This window comes from Rhinopithecus roxellana, chromosome 15 (genome assembly GCF_007565055.1).
Source record: "Rhinopithecus roxellana isolate Shanxi Qingling chromosome 15, ASM756505v1, whole genome shotgun sequence".
Lineage (NCBI taxonomy): Eukaryota > Metazoa > Chordata > Mammalia > Primates > Cercopithecidae > Rhinopithecus > Rhinopithecus roxellana.
The window spans coordinates 71,240,538-71,261,071 of NC_044563.1; the positions used below are offsets into that span (position 1 = coordinate 71,240,538).

Below are 20,534 nucleotides of genomic sequence, written 5' to 3' on the forward strand. Positions count from 1 at the left end.
AATATCTGTTGCTAAATGAGGGAGCGTTTTTTTTTTTTTTGTTTGTTTGTTTTTGAGACAGAGTCTTACTCTGTCGCCCAGGCTAGAGTGCAGTGGCATGATCTCGGCTTACTGCAACCTCAGCCTTCCAGGTTCAAGCGATTCTCCTGCCTCAGCCTCCTGTGTAGCTGGGATTACAGGCACGCACCACCACCCCTGGCTAATTTTTGTATTTTTAGTAGAGAAGGGGTTTTACCATGTTGGTAAGGCTGGTCTTGAACTCCTGACCTCATGATCCGCCCGCCTTGACCTCCCAAAGTGCTAGGATTACAGGTGTGAGCCACTGCACCCAGCCACGTGATGATTTTTATGTATTTCTGAGCCCTGCTCTCTGGGAGAAAACACAGGCAGGGTGACATGGAAGAGGAATATCAAAATAGATATGCCAGGAACCACCATCCCACCGGTGACAGGGGCGCTCACTGCAGCCACTGGTGCAGTCTGGTGCCGTGACAGAGCTGGTATCAGCGCTCTGGCTGCAAGATCTGCTCCAGCTTTCTGGGAGACTCTCTACCCCATTTTCTCAAGCTCACTACACTTTACTTTTGAGTAGGAAATACGAAAAATTAAAACGTATCTCAATGGGACTTGTGGGAAAATGTCCAGGATTCTCAGATATACCTTTAAATGCTTAAAAACAAAAAAAATTTTTGCTCTCTGAAATGTTACTTTTTTAATAAGGTATGTGGGTTTTTTTTTTTACCCTCCACCGACTGCTTTTAAGAAACGCCCATAATAAAGCCGCACTTTTAGAGACCATGAAATAAATGATGAGGGAGAAATCTTCTCTAATTTGAAGACAGTAAGAAGCAAAATAGAAACATATTCTGAAATTCCGTATGTCCCTTGAAACATTAAAGAAGCAAAATAGTCTTTCTTCCTAATGGTTTCACTTTTTCAAAGTTTTAATCTGTACTTTCACTTAAGAACATGCACGTGCATGCATGGGGGAGTTTAAGGTGAGGAGCGCGGAAAGGCACAAATGGCTGGAAAGGGCACCTGTGAACGAGGTCTGAAGACACGGGGCTTTCTCCTACCCGCTCAGCTTCCAAAATCAGCGAAGCTCTACCGCCCTCTCGTGACACAGTAAGATGCTCCCGAGAGGCACGATCTGCTCAGATTGTAAAAACCAAATCCAAAAACACACAGTAGCCCACATTGAAATATTACCTGTACAAAGATTAGAATAAGAAATAATCTTGCTTTTTTTTTATTCAAAAGGATCACAAGCTTCACATCAATTTGGTTTCAAAAAGACCTCATGTCTTAACATAAGTACAGTGACATTTATTTTGCTATCTGTGACAGTTTCATGTCGAAAAAGCCCAACATAAAAAAACTACCTTCAAAACCCACTGAGATGTTCTCACATAAACTAGGATATTGCACAAACAATAAAGTTCTTTCTTCAGTAGTCAATCTTTTCAATTTCATCCATGTCTTCAGCGTTGAGTTGTTTAATACTGCTGTCTAAAAGAACAAAAGAGAACAGAACCAGTCTTACGTCAGGGTCTAACTGGAACTTCATTCCATCCAGATTTCTGAAGACAGTGATACCTTGTATAGAAAGCCCTGATATAGGAACATAAGGAAGGAAGGGTGTCAAAGTCACTGACCAAGACTAACTCAAACAGCATCAAATGCCACAAACCATGGAATGTATGTATCTAGATACGCTGGGGCAAAGAAGGCCAGAGTGGAAGTGAGGAGAGCCTGGGAGGGACTGAGGCTCTTCTACTGCAGTCACTGCCTGAGACCAGGGCCTTAGGAGCTCACCATAGCAACAGTGGCCTTAACGCATCTTCCTCACCCTGTCCTCCCCAGTTAGCCTAACACAGGGGCACTTAACCTACTTCCCTGAAAGGTCGGTGGATGTGCTACAGTCAGTCTACCAACCTATGAAAATTATATTCCAAATGGCCTGTGTGTGCCTACGTGCACTTCCCTGGGGAGAGCGCTTATTGCTTTCTACAAAGGTTAAGTACCACTGTCCTGGAAGGTGTTCCTCCTCCCCTGCTCCCCAGCCAGATCCATGGGCTGTGGGGCACGGGACAATTCGAGCCATGGGACCTTTGGAGTTTCCATCAGAGAAATCCGCCAGTCCAGAGTTCCAGCAGGCCGTCATCAGAGCCTGCCTTGTTTAGATGGGGGCTGGAGGAAAGGCCGCAGACTTCAGAATTTAGGACTTTCCCGTTTGGGAGGGTGGGAAAGAGGAGGGAAAAAGCATAAGTAAAAGAGAACTGAAGAGAATCTTAAAGGATGTTACTACTTTGCTTAGGGGATTTCTTTATAAGATGTGAAAATCTGCTCCACAATCTGCTCTGCCTTCACAAGATGTGAAATTCTGACTCCAGAATGAGTTATAATATGTAAATCTCAGCTCTATTTTTTTTTTTTTTCTGAGATGGAGTCTAGGTCTTTTGCCAGGATGGAGTGCAGTTGCATGACCTTAGCTCACTGCAACCTTTGCCTCCCGGGTTCAAGCAATTCTCCTGCCTCAGCCTCCCCAGCAGCTAGGACCACAGGTGCCCACGACCACGCCCAGCTAATTTTTGTATTTTTAGTAGAGATGGGGTTTCACCATGTTGGCCAGGATGGTCCGGATTTCCTGACCTTGCGATCTGACCACCTTGGCCTCCCAAAGTGCAGGGATCACAGGTGTAAGCCACCACACTCAGCCTGAGCTCATATTAATTCTACTTGATCAAAGTAATTTTTAATTACCATATAAGCACTATTTAATCATCTGTCTCATATTAGAACCCTGGTCCTGTGAAGTAGAAGCTTTCCAGTTCATGCATTCTGCTGCCACTACTCTCATGAGCTCTCCAGCACACATCATGGCTGTCAGACCGGCAGGTCTACAGGTCATATTGTGAGGGTGGTGCTACTTACTAAAGTGGTCCTGGATTTTCATGAGCAAGGGCAGCTTATCCACTTCAATCATGTTGAAAGCAAGGCCCTTCTTCCCAAAGCGCCCTGTCCGCCCTATGCGGTGGAGGTAGGTCTCATAGTCTGGCTCCTCTCCTTGTTTTACAGGGAGATCAAAGTTCACAACAATCGTGACCTGCTTCACATCAATCCCTAGAAGAGGAAAAACACCAGAGGGTCCTGCAATGCTTTCCTCAGGACACGGGCCATTCAAATACCATGTTTGCCAAGGGAATTCGTATTTACAGAGAAAATTTAGAAATCCAACCTGGGCTTATGTAATTAAGACAGGTACTTTGGTTAGGAAGTTTGCTTGCATGCTGTGATGCTTGCATGCTGTGATGCTTGCATGCTACATAACAGTGTCCATAGAGAATGCTACAGAAATGTAAATATACACAAGGCGTGTGTGTGTGTGTGTGTGTGTGTGTGTGTGTGTGTGTGTGTGTGTGTGTGGTGGAGAGGTGCCCTCACCAAGCCCACAGAGCCACCCGCTCATCTCTACTCCTGCTGTACCAAGTCCCCAGCAGGCCCTGTAGTCTCACACCTGCTTACCCATCATGGGGCTCTGGCTCTGCTCCATTTCATGGCTACTGTTCTGGTCAGGTCTTTTCAAGCCCTTACCTCAGCAGTTATAACAACTTCCAGACTGATTTCTCACCACTCTCTTCCCCTACTCCTCTCATCTCTCCTATGATGGTCACCAGAGCAATGTCCAGCACACCTGTGTTCAAAACCCACTGCCCAAATTGTACAGGAAAAGTACAAGCAATTCAAGACCTCAAACCACCTAAAGTCTCATCTCTTTCTCTCTTGACTCACAAATACAACACTCTAGTCAAGGTCTGGCCATTTCCTGAACAAACGTAAATTCTCATTCAACTGAACTGCTACCCTTCCTGCAAAACTTTTCTTTTTCTCTTCTCCTTCTTCTTCTTTTTTTTTTCTTTTTGAGATGAAGTCTCGCTCTGTAACCCAGGTTGGAGTGCAGTGGTACGATCTTGGCTCACTGCAACCTCTGCCTCCCGGGTTCAAGCGATACTCCCATCTCAGCCTCCTGAGTAGCTGGGATTACAGGTGGTCATCACTGTGTCTGGCTAATTTTTGTATTTTTAGTAGAGACGCGGTTTCACCATGTTGGTCAGACTGGTCTTGAACTCCTGACCTTAAGCAATCCACCCGCCTCGGCCTCCCAAAGTGTTGGGATTACAGGCGTGAGCCACCACACCCACCCTGCAAAACCTTTCAGATTGAAGGCTGCCTCGGAAGACTTCTGCACTTCCCCTCCCCACTGTGCCTTCCTTCTCAACATTAACAAACTGTCCAGGTCAGGATCCTTGTGCTCCTTGCACTGTGCCTTGACCTGGAGCTCTCTGTGCCTTCCTTCCTCTAGGGTCTAGAGTTATGCTGTCCAATATGGTAAATGTTAGCACCATGTGGCTATATTTAAATTAAATAAAATTAAAAATTCAGTTTGTCAATCACACTAGCCACATTTCAAGTGCTCAAGAGCCAATATGGTTAGTGGAAAAATTCAGTTCCTCAATCACACGAACCACATTTCAAGTGCTCAAGAGCCGATATGGCTAGTGGCTACCAACTGAAGAGCACAGAATAGAACATCTCCATCACTGCAGAAAGCTCTACTGAATAGCACCAGTGTAGACAGGTGAGAGTCTAGACTGTGAGCTCCTAAGGGATAGGAACCTCATCCTTTTTTCAGGATACCCTTCCCAAGAGCAGAGCTCAGCATCCACTCCTAGCACGGCAGGTTGTCAGTTCTGTGTGCTAAACTAAGAATTAACCAGGAAATGTGGTTTGAGTATGGAGTCCAAGCAATGATTTAGGAGGGATGAAGAATGTAGGAAGGCCCTTCTCTTGAAAAAACAAAGGATTTTTTTTTTCACCAGTAGTCAACACTTTTAAAATCAGAAACTCCACAGAGATGCTCAACATTATTAGTTATCAGAGAAATGCAACTTAAAACCACAATAAGATCCCAGTATACATCTACTAGAGTGGTTAAAATTAAGAGTGACGTTAGCAATTGCTGGCAACTGGAAGAGTTTTACAGCTTCTTATAAAGCTAAATGTATACTTATCACAGGACCCAACAATCCTACTCCTAGATATTTACCCAAGAGAAATGAAAGCATATCTCTAAAGACCTACACATGAATTTTTATTACTGCCTTGTTAAGTATAGCCCCAAACTGAAAGCAATCCAAATGTCCATCAACTGGTGAACAGATGAACTATCAATAGAATACTATCAGTAATTAAAAGGAAATGAACTGCTGGTGCATGTAATACTACTAATGAAATTCATTAGTATTATTATGAGCATTATGTCAGGTGGAAGAAGTTACACAAACGCTATATACAGTATGATTTGATTCTGTGTCTCCAAAAATATGGAGACAGAAATCTGATCAGTAGTTGCCAGGGGCCATGGGATGGGAAGGGAGACTGGCTGAAAGGAGTGTGAGGAAACTGGGGAGATGGAGATGCTCTATATTTTGATGACAGTGATAGCTGCATGATTGCATGTTTGTCGAAACTCACAAAACTGTACACTTAAAAAGAATGCATTTTGTCATATGCAAGTTAGAACTCAAGACCTGACTCAAAACACACACCTCGGGCGCAAACATTGGTTGTTATGAGAACCTTCTCTTTCCCATCCCGAAACCTCTGAATGATGGAAGCTCGCTGCTCCACGGTCAGTTCCCCGCTCAACAAAGACACCTGGTGGCCATCCTGTATCATCTCCACGGTCAACCACTTAGCGTTTCGACGAGTCTATGTAAAAAAGCAAAACCCACCACAGCACCCCAAGATTAAGCAGAGCAGCCTAGCTGTGCTTGTGACACCTTGCATGCAGGGCGGGGGTAGGAGAGGGTTGCAGAGGAGTTTAGTTTCACCTCTCCCTCAGTCCTCGAGGGCCTTAAAATGTGGCATGGCATCCTCCCTCCGTCTGTGCTTCTAAGGCTCACATTCTCTCCACCAGTCAGACCTCTGGCTTTCTCACCCACGAAACAGAGATAAATGTGCTACACCTACCTCACATGTGCTATGATGACAAAATGATATCATGTAACAATGGCAACAACAGACACTCTAAGAGTGCTTGTTTCCCATGTGCCAGACATCTGGCTGAAATCTTTACGTGCATTACTGTGAGGGTCATGTGTTTTCACAACAAATTAATGAAGTAGCAACCTAGTTTCATTTAAAAAATTAAAAACAGGCCAGGTGCAGTGGCTCACACCTGTAATCCCAGCACTTTGGGAGGCCGAGGCGGGTGGATCACCCGAGGTCGGAAGTTCGAGACCAGCCTGGCCTAGCATGGTGAAACCCCGTCTACACTACAAAAAATACAAAAATTAGCCAGGTGTGGTGGCAGGCACCTGTAAGCTCAGCTATTCGGGAAGTTGAGGCAGGAGAATCGCTTGAACCCAGAGGGCGAAGATTGCAGTGAGCTGAGATCGCGCCATCGCACTCCAGCCTGGGCAGCAGAGTGAGACTCCATCATAAATAAATAAATAAATAAATAAATAAATAAATAAATAAAATGCAAACAGACAAAACTCTCAAAGCTTAAAAATGTTATGTAACTTGCCTAAGGTTGCATGGTTAGCCAGTGGCAGAGCTTTCTTTTATTCTACAAATATGTTTTTGGTGCTGTCCACGTGCCAGACAGGTGCTGGCCTAGCGCAGTGGATATGGGAGTGAATGAGAGAGAGGAGACCCTGCTCTCATGAAGCTTAGGGTGTTTACGGGGTAGTGAGAAAATAAAACACACAAACATGAGAATGTCAGAAAGCAAAAAGCAAACCTAAAAATGGGGTGCTGTTAATGATGAATAACATCCTTCACCTGATAAAGGGTGTCTGTACAAGGTACAATAAACATAAACTGAAATGGGGAAGTGTCAGAAGCAGTCCCTCTGAAAGAAGGCCCTGTGTTTAACATCACTTTGAAGATCCTAGTCCATTAACCTTTTTACGTTTCACCCATAAAATACAGGTAATTTCTATTTAGAGCTGTTCTGAAGATTAAACTGGAGACACACAAGAAGTGCTGAACATGGTGCCTGGCTATAGGGCACTTATTATCGTCCCCCACCTCTGCCTGTAGGCATATCTGGGCACGATGAAGACACACCCACAGAGTGTACCTGGCAGAAGATGATGGCCTGGCCAATAGTGATGCTGCCATAAATGTTGCACAGAGCTTGGTATTTGTCTTTCCTGTGCTCACACAACACGTAATATTGCCGGATGTTGTTCAGGGTAAGCTCCTCTTTGCGTAACTTGATAACATTAGGGTCAGGGATGATTCGTTCAGCAAAGTGCCACACGGAGTCCTCAAAGGTTGCTGAAAAGAGGAGCATTTGGCATTCGGAGGGTAGAGCTCTGTGACAGAGGAGAGAAGGCTGTCACCCAGCTGCCATCCCGTCACTCTTCTTCAAGCACTTCATGCCACTGCCATCAGCCGCTGCACACACCCCTGTTCCACGTGAGGTGCTGCCTGCAACGACCAGCTGTATCTCCAGGCAGATAGCCAAGGTCCTGCCCCTCCTTGCCACCAAGAATTTAGAAAAGCATATAAACAGAATGTGGAGCTTAGGGCAAAGTTTAGGTATATATTCTGGAGGGTCTGAGGTTTCTCATGCCAATTTCCTCTTTAGGAGAGACAGACTCACGCAGTTACAAGAGGGGTAGACTAGATGCTCTTTATAATTATAATCTCACACAAAGGTAAATGGAGACGAAGAAACAGAGCCAGTTATTTGACAGCAGGCATTATATATTATACATCTTGGGAGGGAAAGAACAGCCACAACTAACTTGATTCAGAATGGGAAGAACTAGATACAAATTAAAGGGGAGCAACAGGGGAAAATACAGTGACTAAAATGTACCCATTCTGAACACAGAATGAATACAGGGCTGATGCACATAAAGTTAAAGAACAGGTGAAATCAATTTGTGGAGTTGGCAGTTAGGATAGAGGCTAATCTTTACTTGGGTAAAGAGAGGGACCAGTGAGCAGAAAGGGGTTATTAAGGAAATTCTAGGGTGCTGGTAAAATTGTATTCCTTCATCTGGGCTGCTGTTATAAGAGCATGACTTCTTGTGATAAATCACTCAGTGGTACACTTATCATGTATTTCTCTGTATATACTTCATACATCAATAAAAAGTTAACATTTTAAAACAAAATAAACGAGAGAGACCTGAAGGAAATCAGCTCTTTTGAGAGGGAGACGGAGCACTTTGAAGAATAAACTGTTAGTGCTAAAAGGGAGTGAAAGAGACCATATAGTCCAGTGATTCTCTAACTCAATTTTAAGCCTAGGGTCTCGATCATCAAATAACAATCCGATAGACCTCTGGTCAATTATGTGAGACTATCTACCTGTGTTATCGTCTCAGCTGCTCACATCCCACTAATGTGATCATAAAGAGATAAAAAGAATCCACGAAAAACATGGAGAATGGGAGAAGAGAAACTGGTTGGATAGGTTATCTAAATACATTTTTGGAAGATGGAAGGGGTGGTAAATTAGAAAGTGGATGAAGCTATACCATGAGCACTGCAGAACAGAATGTTGATGAAGACGCAGCTAACTGTTCCCTCAGGACCACTGAGAGGTCTAGGATCTGTGAGCTCCAGGAACCAGAGAATCAGGGGGAAAGAACTGACAACAGGGCGTATATTAGAAAACATGAGGAAATCTCTGCATTCCACATGCTAGGGCCTCTTGGCCACCTGCTGGGTCACAATCGTGCATCTGGAGAAAGATTGCACAAGGATTTATATCCTAAGGCTTGGGCCATGTTACTGGGATAAATATTGTGGAGAAGTAGTCTAGTTTGAAGCTTAGTGAAAGTTTAAGAGTTTGGATTGTTATTCACAAAGAAAAAATGTATACAAATTATATAACACAAGAAAATCATGGGATATTCTGTAGAACACACTGGATGAAGACTTAGTATGAAAAAAGAATGTAAAATATCTCATTAATAATTTTTATATAGATTACTTGTTGAAAGGATATTTTGGTGCAATAGGTTAAATAATATATATATTTATTAATTTCACGCCTTTCTTTTTGGATGTGGCTATTAGAAAATTTAAAATTATACATGTGGTTTGCATTAAGTTTCTGTTGGACATCACTGGTGTAACTTGTTTTAAGCAAAAGGAAGGAAGACTATAACAATGGAGGGCTGATCAACCAACATAAATGCTGTATCTAATTATTACTTAATATTCTCTTGAGTATAAAATAAAGGAGACTTTCTTAGAAAGCCCTTTTTGGGGCCAGGCATGGTGGCTCACACCTGTAATCCCAGCACTTTGGGAGGCTGAGGTGGGTGGATCACTTGAGGTCAGGAACTCGAGACCTGGCCTTGAACTTAATGTCATCCTGATCTCCAGGCTTTTGTTTATTACCTTTTTTTGGGTCATAAACAAACTGGCCAACATGGAGAAACCCCATCTTTACTAAAAGTACAAAAATTAGCTGGGTGTGGTGGCACGTGCCTGTAATCCCAGCTACAGCTACTCTTGAGGCTAAGGCAGGAGAATTGCTTGAACCTGCGAGGCAAAGGTTTCGGTGAGCCAAGGTGGTGCCACTGCACTCCAGCCTGGGCATCAGAGTGAGACTCCGTCTCAAAAAAAAAAAAAGAAGAAAAAAAGAAACAAAGAAAGCCCTTTTCCACTACTAAATATTTCCTGGAGTTTTGAATTTTTCATTTGCTGTTATATAAAACAAACCAACTTATTGGTAAGAGGATGACAAGGAGGGAACCTCCTTTGATCTCTGCTCAAAATTATTTTAAATAGGAAGGCTGAGGCAGAAAACATGTATAAGGGGCAGGTGGATCCCTCTACTTTAGGTAGATAGGCCTGTGGAAGTAGGAGATTAGATGTTTATTCTGTGCAGAAATTCCAGATTTGGGGATACAAGCCTTAGTAGAAAGTGGGGGCAAAACATATGGCTGAAAAGAGAAGATCAAGTGAAAATATGTAAATTAAATAGGACGGCCCTCTCAGCCTGTTCCCCCGCCTTGCTCCCAGAATGTCAGCAACCAAGGGTCTATCCCCCAGATAAGAGAACAAAGACATTACATAGTCCTAAAGACCTCCAGATGACAATTAACACACAGTGGGCTTCCCAAGTTACAGCCCCAGCCATGCACACAGAGCTGTCCACTGGAATTTTAGCTTCTCACCCTAGATCGTGAAAGACATCTAAGTGTCACCGCATATGAAGAGGAACATTCTGCTGTGAAAGAGGCTATAGGAAAGAAAAAGGAAACCTGGATAATTCAGAGACAACGTTAAAACAGAAAAAAAATTTAAAATACTAGAATTAATGTTCTCAGAGAGACAATGGAAGATACTGCATGTGTAACGCAAGAACAGGAAGCTATATGAAAAAATCAGAGAATACCACTAGTGTGATTGAGACAGACACAGAATGCTCAATGACTGTGTTATTTTAATGACAAATGGAAGGAAACAAACAACAAAATAATAGCCCTGTGTATGATTATTTCTTCTATTTTATATCGTTATTTTTTTGGATTGTTATGATTGTGTCCCAGATGGGCTCTCTAAAAAGTTGGTCACTCTAGGGAAAGAGATGACTTAAGAAATGTTCCCAGAACTGGCAGGCCCAGGTTTTGAGAATGAAAGGGTGCAGTATGTGTCTAGTATGATGAATGGAAAAAGACCTGAACCAAAGTATGATATTGAAAACTTTCAGAATACCATAAAGAAAGAAGACCGCAAATGCTTCTAGTGAGAGAGAGAAAAAAAAAAAAGGTCATAAATAAAAGCTTGGAGATCAGGGTGACATTAAACTTTTCAGTAACAACAGTAGAAGCTGAGGATATTAATTATATATTATAATTATTTTTAAAAACTTTTCTGTGTTGAACATTCCTCTGAATTTAGAGAGAGAATGACATAGGATTCCTATCTAGGCAAACTATTAGCCAAAAGATCAAATTTACCGGTATAATAAGGACATTTTCAGACATGTAAGAGCTGAAAAATAAATCTCTTTTACATTATTTTTCAGGAAGGCACTAGAAAATATACTCCAGCATACTGAGGAAGTACTCCAAAAGAAACGACCCAAGATATAGGAGAGAGCAAAGGAAAGACCCCATGATGACAGCTGTATAGCAGATCCACCAGACTGAAGCTGGAGAGAGGGAGCTTGGAATGTCGGCAGGAAAAAAGAGAAATGGATGGATTTTCTTTTGTTGTTGTTGTTTGATATGGAGTCTCCCTCTGTCGCCCAGGCTGGAGTGCAGTGGCGCGATCTCCGTTTAGTGCAAGCTCCGCCTCCTGGGTTCACGCCATTCTCCTGCCTCAGCCTCCTGAGGAGCTGGGACTACAGGCGCCCGCCACCATGCCCAGCTAATTTTTTTGTATTTTTAGTAGAGACGGGGTTTCACCGTGTTAGCCAGGATGGTCTCCATCTCCTAGCCTTGTGATCCACCTGCCTCGGCCTCCCAAAGTGTTGGGATTACAGGTGTGAGCCACTGTGCCCAGCCGAGAAATGGATGGATTTTTAAATTTTATTTTACTATTTGGAGATATCACAGACATATGACACATACGACAGAATAGCTAAGGGAAAATTAAAGATCCTTACACAATGATACTAACTAAACGAAAAAAAAAGTAAAAGCAATGATTACTTCTAGAAGAAAAAGCTTTACAAGAAAAGCAGCCCTTTATATTAGTTGTATCTGTATCTGCGGGCTCTACATCTGTGGATTCAAACAACTGTGGATCAAAAATATTTGGAAAAAAATTGTGCTCGTACTGAATGTATACAGACTTTTTTCTTGTCATTATAAATAATCTAGAAATGATTTAAAGTACACAAGAGGATAAGTTATATGCAAATACTGTAACATTTTACGTCAGGGACTTGAACATCCACAGATTTTGGTATGTGCAGGGGGTCCAGGAACCAATCCCTTGTGGATACAGAGGGGCAACTGTAATTATAATAATATGCTGTTTGGCTCAGCAGTGAACAATCCTTACACTGTCACATGATATCAATACTGACAGTTAATGTGACCTAATTCATGGCATAATTACAGAGAGGTGATGGGGGGATAGGAAAGGTAGAATGGGTGGTGTTTTCAAAGACCTCAATTCCCACTTCCTATAATGGGAAATTAGTTGACAATGACTATACATCAGGAAACAGCAGTATGAAAATATTATTTAAAGGTATGAAGGTTAATATCAGAAAAGAAGTATTCTCTTCAGGTTGGAGCAAGGGGTTACTGTTTTTCATTACAAGTCTTTCAATACTAATTGAATTTAACATTGAGTATGTAATACTTCATTAAAAAATACGCGACACAGATTCCTAAATCCCACTTACAGAAACTCTCATTCAGTAAGTCTGAGGCTGGGTCCGGTAATCTGTAGTTTTAAATCTCTCAGGTGGTCCTGATAGAGAGGCCTAGGAAAACGACACGGCTTTTTATAAATTAAGAGGGAAAGTCAGGACTAGATTACCAGCCTCCTGATCCCACATTACTGTGTCCTCTACTCTATCTCAATTATCCATTGTATTCTCACCAGGCTTTAACAGATCCTCTGCAGAATTCTGGCCAAAATATAGAACATGTTGGCAAATTTGGTGCAGATGCACTATATATTAATAGAGTCCATCTGTAAGCTGTGTTGCAAAAGTAAAGCACTCAGGCAAGATTGCAAACTGATGAAGCTGGAAAACTATAGCAGTCTGAGGGACTCTTGAACTGGTGAAAATAATGTAAAAACCCAAATTTATTTTAGAGGTGAAGGTGGTGAGGAGTTAAGCAATAAAGAGATAATGTGGAGGAGTAAACAAATGAAATTCCCCGTCTGGACAGAAGGCTGAGGAAGAGAGGAGGACTCTGAAGATTACCTTTGAATACGAATACTATGATCTGAGAATCCTTGAGTGTCAATCATCACATCTGCTTCATCCAGGACAAACACACGAATCTTAGTCAAATCAATCAATTTTAGTTTAAAACACCAATCTAGGACAGTCCCAGGAGTGCCAATTATAATCTGTTTAGTGATGTCGGTGCCTCTGGGAACTGGGGAGAAAAGGGTTTTAAGCACTCCTTCAGATGCAAACAACTCCAACAGGTCACAGTTCAGGGCAGTGCAACATAAAGCTCATAAGCAAAAACACAGTTTGCAATAATTTTCCAAGTGGAAACCCTGAGGGTCACTGTGGTTTTTGATTCTGCAGAATTTTTAGGATAAATTTCTGACTTTATCTTAACTTTAACTGTGAAAAATGGCACTTCCCCAAACAGAAAACAACCAAAATGTCCATCAATAGGTTACATTAAATACATCATGAAATATTGGGCAGCTAGTCAAAGGAACAAACAGTATGAAAAAAAGTGCTCCCATTTTTGTAAACGCTCAATGAAAACAAATATAAATATGGGCATTTGTATGTGCTTGTATGAGCTCAAAAAAAAAAAAGCAAAAAACAAAGGCTTGCCTGTTTACTATGTGATCTTTGGGATTACGTTTTTGGAGGGCAATGAAGAACAATTTTCACTTCTATCTTTTCATCTTTTTGCCTTTTAAAGCTTTTTTCCCTATGATAAGCTTATAATAGTTTAATGAAAAATCCCAAAATAAAAGCTGTCCTGCACAAAACCACCAAGTCTTAAAGTAAGGACTATACAAAGGCATCCTCTTGCAGGATGTGGGAATGATGTGGCTAACATTTAGTGGGTCCTTACTACGTGACAGGCATCATGTACAATGCTTTACCAACATTATCTCAATTCTGATAACAACTCTACGACATGAGTGCTATTATTTCCCCCATTCAGAGATGAGAATGCCAAGAAGTTATATAAAATGCTTATTAGCGGTGAAGCCAGGATTTGAAAAATCAGCCAGGACTGGCTTACTGGTACATACTTCGATTCCCTCGAATGGCATACATCACTTGAACATCCACACAGAATTTTCCCATCTGCTCAACCACACGGCCAGTTTGCAGAGCCAGTTCATAAGTAGGAGCTAGGCAGAGGCACTGTGGGATAGAGAGAGAAGAAGGGAGGAGAAAGGTTCTTAAAAGCATCTTTCAAATGTCAACTACAAGAAAAATTTGTACAGGGAGAGACACAGAAAGGAAATTGAAGGTTTTCGTTGAATGAAATATTTTTAATTGGATACAGTTTAATAGTTGACAGAATTGAGGTGAACGTTGAGTATGAGAAGAGGAAGGGGCTGAGGAATGGAGAAACAGCTACCTTTTACATATTCCTCTCTAAATGGTTATATAGAATCACAAGTTACTAGTCACCCTTTTTGGGGTGGGGGAGGCATAGGAGGGGGAAGAGTGAGATGTAGGGAAGCTGGGAATCAATGAATGCAAGGCAAATTACAGTTTGAGTTCTATCCCATAGCTCTCATTTGCTATTAAAAGTCTGTCTATTTTTGAGGCTGAGCGCAGTGGCTCACACCTGTAATCCCAGCACTTTGGGAGGCTGAGGTGGGCGGATCCTGAAGTCAGGAGTTCGAGACTAGCCTGGCCAAAACGGCAAAACCCCATCTCTACTGAAAATACAACAAAATTAGCCAGGTGTGATGGCGGGTGCCTGTAATCCCAGCTACTTGGGAGGCTGAGGTAGGAGAATCACTTGAACCCAGGAGGCAGAGGTTGCAGTGAGCCAAGATTGTACCACCGCACTCCAGCCTGGGTAACAGAGTGAGACTCCATGTCAAAAAAAAAAAAAAAAAAAAGAAAAAAAAAAAAAGACTGCCTATTTCGGGAACACTCCTTGCTTGATCCAATCTGTTTATATTATCTATATCTTTATAACACATGATACGATATATATAACATAATATAATATATAATGGGCAGAATATTCCCCCAAACTCTGTTATTCCATACTTCATAAAAATGATGGTTGCTGATGAATAAAGATGCTGATGGAAAAAACCTGTGATATCTAATGCACTTACATGGGTCAATTAGGAATCTGTGAGAGGGAAACATAGCCAAAGTGCTAAAAATACCTTTCACACACATTTTTCAAAATGTGCTCAGGCATAACTTATCCTACATGATTTTTATTGATAATATCAAACCCTAAGCATAAATTTCACTGAACTTGTCTAAATGCGTAAGATTTCCTCTGCCTTACCTATAGCTGACCTGGCTGATCAGAGTGGAAGCTAACTGACAGCGCCTTGGTGTCCCCACAGCACTTAATGCATATGGGTACTCAGCTTGTCAAGCAAATAGGGAGAGACGACCAGATACTTTTCATGAGAGGAAACTACACTAGGAGAATGGTACACCGGGTACCAGTGCCAGTCTTGACTCAGCCACTCTCTGGGGACCTCAAAAAAGACACTTCCCTCTCCAAGCATCAGCGTCCTCCTCTGCTAAAGTGAGGTGGACTACATGACCTTCTGGTCCTGCAGCTAGATGGCTGTAATTATTGCATGCTTAACTTATGCCAGGCACTGTGCTAAAAATGTAAATTACTTCATTAAATCCACATGATGACTTTATTCAATGTTTAATGAGTGGTTTCTACAAGCTAGGCGCTGTGCTAGGTATTAGGATTTAAGGGTGAACAGATCAACTATGATACATTCCTTTACAGATAAGGATTAACAGACTGAGATTTATTAACTTGCCTAAGACATTTAGTTAGTAAGTGGGAGGTTGGATTCAAACTACTCAAGACGATAAAGCCTGTCCTCTCCATCACTGTCCCATACTGCTGCCCGATGCTCTATGATTTTATAAAAAACATGTCTTTTCTAAATATTTTATCACCGTAGTAACCATATTATTGCACAGGAATATCACCTATTACTAAATTAGCACTGGTAGTGCAAGCATTCCCAGTGTTCCCTCAGCCTTGCCTTACCTGTGGGAACAATTCCAAGGCATTAACTCTGCTTAACATTGCCAACACAAATGCCGCGGTCTTTCCTGTTCCAGACTGGCTCTGTGCTATGAGGTTTTGGGGTCTGCAGAAAACAGAAGACCACTGGGCTAAACTGAATACAAGAGAGTGGACATAAACTGAAAATAAGAAACTAAACATAACCAAGTTAGAATACCACTACCCTGGAAACTCACGGATGTGCCAGCATCATAGGGAGAGCCATCTCTTGGATTTTGGATGGCCTATTAAATCCCATTGCATAGATTCCTTTTAGTAACTCTTCCTTTCTGTCAAAAAAAAAAAAAAAAAAAAAATCAAACACAGCTTATAGTTGGTCAGTAGCATCAGAAATACATACCTGAAAGGTGCATTTCTAAATTAAGTCACTTTGCCGCTGAGCTTTAAAACTAGTATTTGGAGATAGATCATTCATACCTCAACTTCCAAACAAAAACAATCACACCTGTAGAGCTGGACCACTAAAATAATAAGCTATGCCATAAGTCTAGGCGAAGGACAGTGGTAAAGACCTTAAGCCAAACCTTCTGCTGAATGAAGCAAAAGAGGAAAAACTCATTGGATGAAAAGAATATATCCATTTGCCGAGAGAGTTATATTTTCTGCCTAAGCAGAAAACTAAGTGACATTTACTGTTTAGTTCCTTTTCACGAATGATATTGATATTTTTGACAGTAATTTTCAGAAAAGACAAATTTTTATTTAGGTGATTCTTAGATTAGTTCTTTCTAGGAGTAGAAGACACAATATTACTTTATCCTTCTGAGGCAATGTTTCAAAATGCAGCTTTCCTGAGGGTCTTAAGAAAAATGACAAAATGACGATAAATCAAATGGACTAGAACACTTCAACTTTTAATGACATGCACATTTGTGTGTGCTTAATTGGTAGAGGGCTGGCAGCCCGCCTTAAATCATGGGTAGGCTTTCTACCACTTAGAAAACTTCTGGGAACTAGGATTTTGGATTTTTACCCTTTACATAAGTAGGTTTCAGCGCTTTTCTTTCTGTTAAAATACATTTTTTAGCGTCAAATGATAAATCCCTAAGGAATGCAAACCCATTTGTGAAAGTTATTCAGTTTAATACCATTTGAAACAAAATATAATCAGGAAAGTAAAAGCTTATAACTTATCTACAGTGGGTGAAGTAGGATGTCTGGGTCATTAGAATCTGGGTTCTGATACGGAGAGGGGCAATCTGGCAGTGCTTAGCTTAGCTATCTATCCCAGGATGAAAATATCTTACTATCAAAAATGTTCTCAATTCACCAGGCAACTTGGGTATCCTAATGTTCTTCTTTAGAACATCCTTTCTTCTTCTTCTTCTTCTTTTTTTTTTTTTTTTTTTTTTTTTTTTTGAGACGGTGTCTCGCTCTGTCACCCAGGCTGGAGTGCAATGGTGTGATCTCGGCTTGCTGCAACCTCAGCCTCCTGGGTTCAAGCGATTCTCCTGCTTCAGCTTCCTGCCTAGCTGGGATTACAGGTGCGCGCCACCATGCTCGGCTAATTTTTGTATTTTTAGTAGACACAGGGTTTCTACATGTCAGCCAGGCTGGTCTCAAGCTCCTGACCCTCGGGTGATCCGCCCTCCTCAGCCTCCCAAGTGTTGGGATTTTAGGCATAAGCCACTGCACCCGGTCTGAGCTATATTTTGATTGCATAGAAATGTACAAATCTCACTTTAATACTGAATATTAAAACAAAAATTAACCAGGCATGGTGGTGCATGCCTGTAGTCCCGGCTACTCGGGAGGCTGAGGCAGGAGAATCGTTTGAACCTGTCAGGCGGAGGTGCAGTGAGCCGAGATCATGTCACTGCACTCCAGCCTGGGCGACAGAGTGAGACTCTGTCTCAAAAAACAAAAACAAAATATTCAGTATCAGAAAACAAAGAGGAGATCCTGATGGTTTTTATTATAAGCAGATTCGTTTGTTCTGTGCTTTTCAGTATTTTTCCCATATTAAAAGAGTAAAAATACTCACAGCCGCAGCTCTTCAAATGTCTTTACTGAGTAAAGTGGAGAGCTGGGATCCTTCTGTAAAACTTCCACACGGTGACTGGATTCTACTAAGGACTGACGGATTAACTTGTTTAAGAGTGAATTAGCTGCCAAATCCACTAGAAAAGCAAAAATAAAAAAGAGGACATCAAGCGTCCTGAATGACAACAAATAAGTTGCTCTTGCTCTTTCAGCGGTTGCATACCAAGCAATCGCACCTACGCTCATTTTTCCTCTAAAAGAAGGTTCCAGAAAGAATGATATAGCACTGAGAATCCGTTCTTTATGAGGATTCAGTTTCTTATGCTCTGTTACTTCACCATCCTCTAACTTCAAAGTAGCCTATGGCCATCTCCATGAGACCAAATCCTTGACAGCTGGAAATTCTGAACCCAATCCCTGCATATTCCATTTCAACTTCCTATAAATAAATATACCTTCCTCCTAATTTAGTGTGTCTCCTGACAGTCACTATAAGAAAACAGGAGCAAAGACAGGCCTTTTCCAATTGAGATAATATTATTCACTCACACTATTAAAGTTATAAATGAAAACAGAATGCCAGTAGATACATGCAAATGAATTCATCTCCTACCTACATCATCTTCATCATCTTCTTTGATGTTATTAATAGAACCATCTGGAAAGGATGGAGGAGAAACAATACAAGTAAAGACAAATGCTGAGCAGAAATGTAAAGCATACTATTCATTTTCTTCCTGACTCTTCAGTGTCTACTGGCAAGAAGAGTCATTTCATGGAGGAGTGGACGAAATGATTGGGAAGGTAATGGAGAGTGTTGCATGTCACACTGAAGAACTCGTCGTATCTCACTTGGCAGGGACGGGATGAAAGCAAAGCAATGCTTTTTAATCACTGAGGTTGCTCTGCTTTGCCCTAACAGCACTCACCTATGTTTCGGACTGTAGTACTCTTGACACCCCGAAGGTTCTTCAGGGGGTGGTTGAGGTTTGAAAACTATTGAGAGACACAAATTTCAACCAATATTAGGATGCAAGCCCTAAGCAGCCCAGTGCTTCCCTACCACAGGGGCTGGGAGGGATTCAGGGAAGGACACCCGGGTATTGTTTCCTTTGCAATATTAGGTAGCAGCAGATTGCTTTCGAAGTTAGGTTTCCTGTATGAATCATCCTAAAATTGGAGATTTTCTGTATTCCCTGTACATGAAGTTTCTCTTTCCTAGGCCTCTAGTTTACAGTTGGGCAGTACTTGGGCTCACGGCACCAACAAGGGGAGGAGGGCTAGGAAGTGCGCTGGCAAATGGATGGAAGCAAGCCGAGGCTTAATGAGCAAACAGGCAGAGTAGAAAACTCGGGGTCCAGCTAGGACTATCAGAGCTGCGTTCCCACGCTGGATTTCCAGAGGTAGTCATTTTTGCCCTTTCTAACCAAAGGTCTTGCCTCTCGCGGGGGTGGGGACGGGGTCTCCCTCTGTGGCCCTCTTCCAAACCCTTCCCGCATCTCCCCTCCAGCATCTGACGCCCCGCTTCGAACGCTCGCGGGCTCTCCCTCCCCTCCCGGCCGATCTCCCTCTGCGAGTGGGAGCTCCACCCCCGCGGCTGTGCACCCCCCGACTCGGTGGCGGTTACGTGGCAGTTCAGCCGCTCGCTCTCCGCCGCCCCTGCGTCGCCTCCCCACAGTAACGACGCCATGGCTGCGATCGCTGCTCCCGCCCCCAGCACGTGCTTCCACCACAGGCGCGAGGCGGTGCTGGCCCTATCCGCTGGCCAATGGGCTTCCTCAGGGGGGCACGCGTCCGCGCCCGCGACCACCGCGGTGCGGCGCGCAGGCGCTGGAGGGCGGGGTGGGGCGCGGGGCGGAGGGCAGAGAGCGGGGCGCGGGGCGGAGGGCAGAGAGCGGGACGAAAGGGAGTGGACCCGGGGGCGGAGGGGACAGCCTCCGTTCCCGCTTCCGCCCGGCTGCCAGCCGCGCACACAGCCCTCCAGGCGGGAGCTCCCCTGACTCCCCGCCGCGCTTTACGCCCCGTGCCCGTTTTCCTGGAAATTTCCGCCACCGCATCACAAGATGTCAGAAAGGTTAGCGAATTGCTTAGAAAAGTGGAGACAAAATCTGATGAATTTGATATGACGAATGACCTCGGGGGCACAGTTGCGGAAAGGAAGCAGAGCTGTTCAAGCTCTAACTGCTGTTCCTGCCCTAGATACCTGTGATGTTTCACATAGGCTTTTTAAAACTTTTATTTGAAATGTGGTCTCTTGTTAAAAACATTTCCTCTCGGTATAACCTCTACGTCCTACATGCGTTTGCATAATACGGGTAGATCCCTGGATCCCTGGTACTAATGATTTAACGACTGCTCAATTTGGACGAAAGAACCAAATTCCACCTCCCCCCCGACCCCCAGTTTTCTAATTGTAATTTTGAGATTTTGATCAGCATTTCTGGAATTGGGGGGCGAAAATACAAAAACACACGAAACTGCAGTCATGATCTCTCCGTGGTGCTGAAGCAACGCTCCCGGCTCTGTTCGGTCACTCTCAGGGCACCTAGTCGTTTGTTTTGAGATTATCATATTCAT

The 20,534-nt window shown here is 42.8% G+C and overlaps 1 protein-coding gene across 1 annotated transcript; it reads right to left on the reverse strand.

Moving 5' to 3' along the window:
* Positions 1 to 1,220: 1,220 nt before the first annotated feature.
* DDX25 (DEAD-box helicase 25) lies at positions 1,221 to 19,714 on the reverse strand. Its single transcript, XM_010353003.2, has 12 exons — positions 19,585 to 19,714; positions 18,887 to 18,953; positions 18,571 to 18,615; positions 17,959 to 18,094; positions 16,151 to 16,243; positions 15,936 to 16,038; positions 13,963 to 14,077; positions 12,935 to 13,112; positions 7,151 to 7,388; positions 5,610 to 5,772; positions 2,935 to 3,123; positions 1,221 to 1,509 (listed from the first exon to the last, which is right to left on the reverse strand). Exons 1-12 carry the CDS (start codon positions 19,645 to 19,647, stop codon positions 1,448 to 1,450), a joined length of 1,452 nt encoding a protein of 483 aa, XP_010351305.2. The 5' UTR covers positions 19,648 to 19,714; the 3' UTR covers positions 1,221 to 1,447.
* Between the last annotated feature and the right edge of the window lie 820 nt (positions 19,715 to 20,534).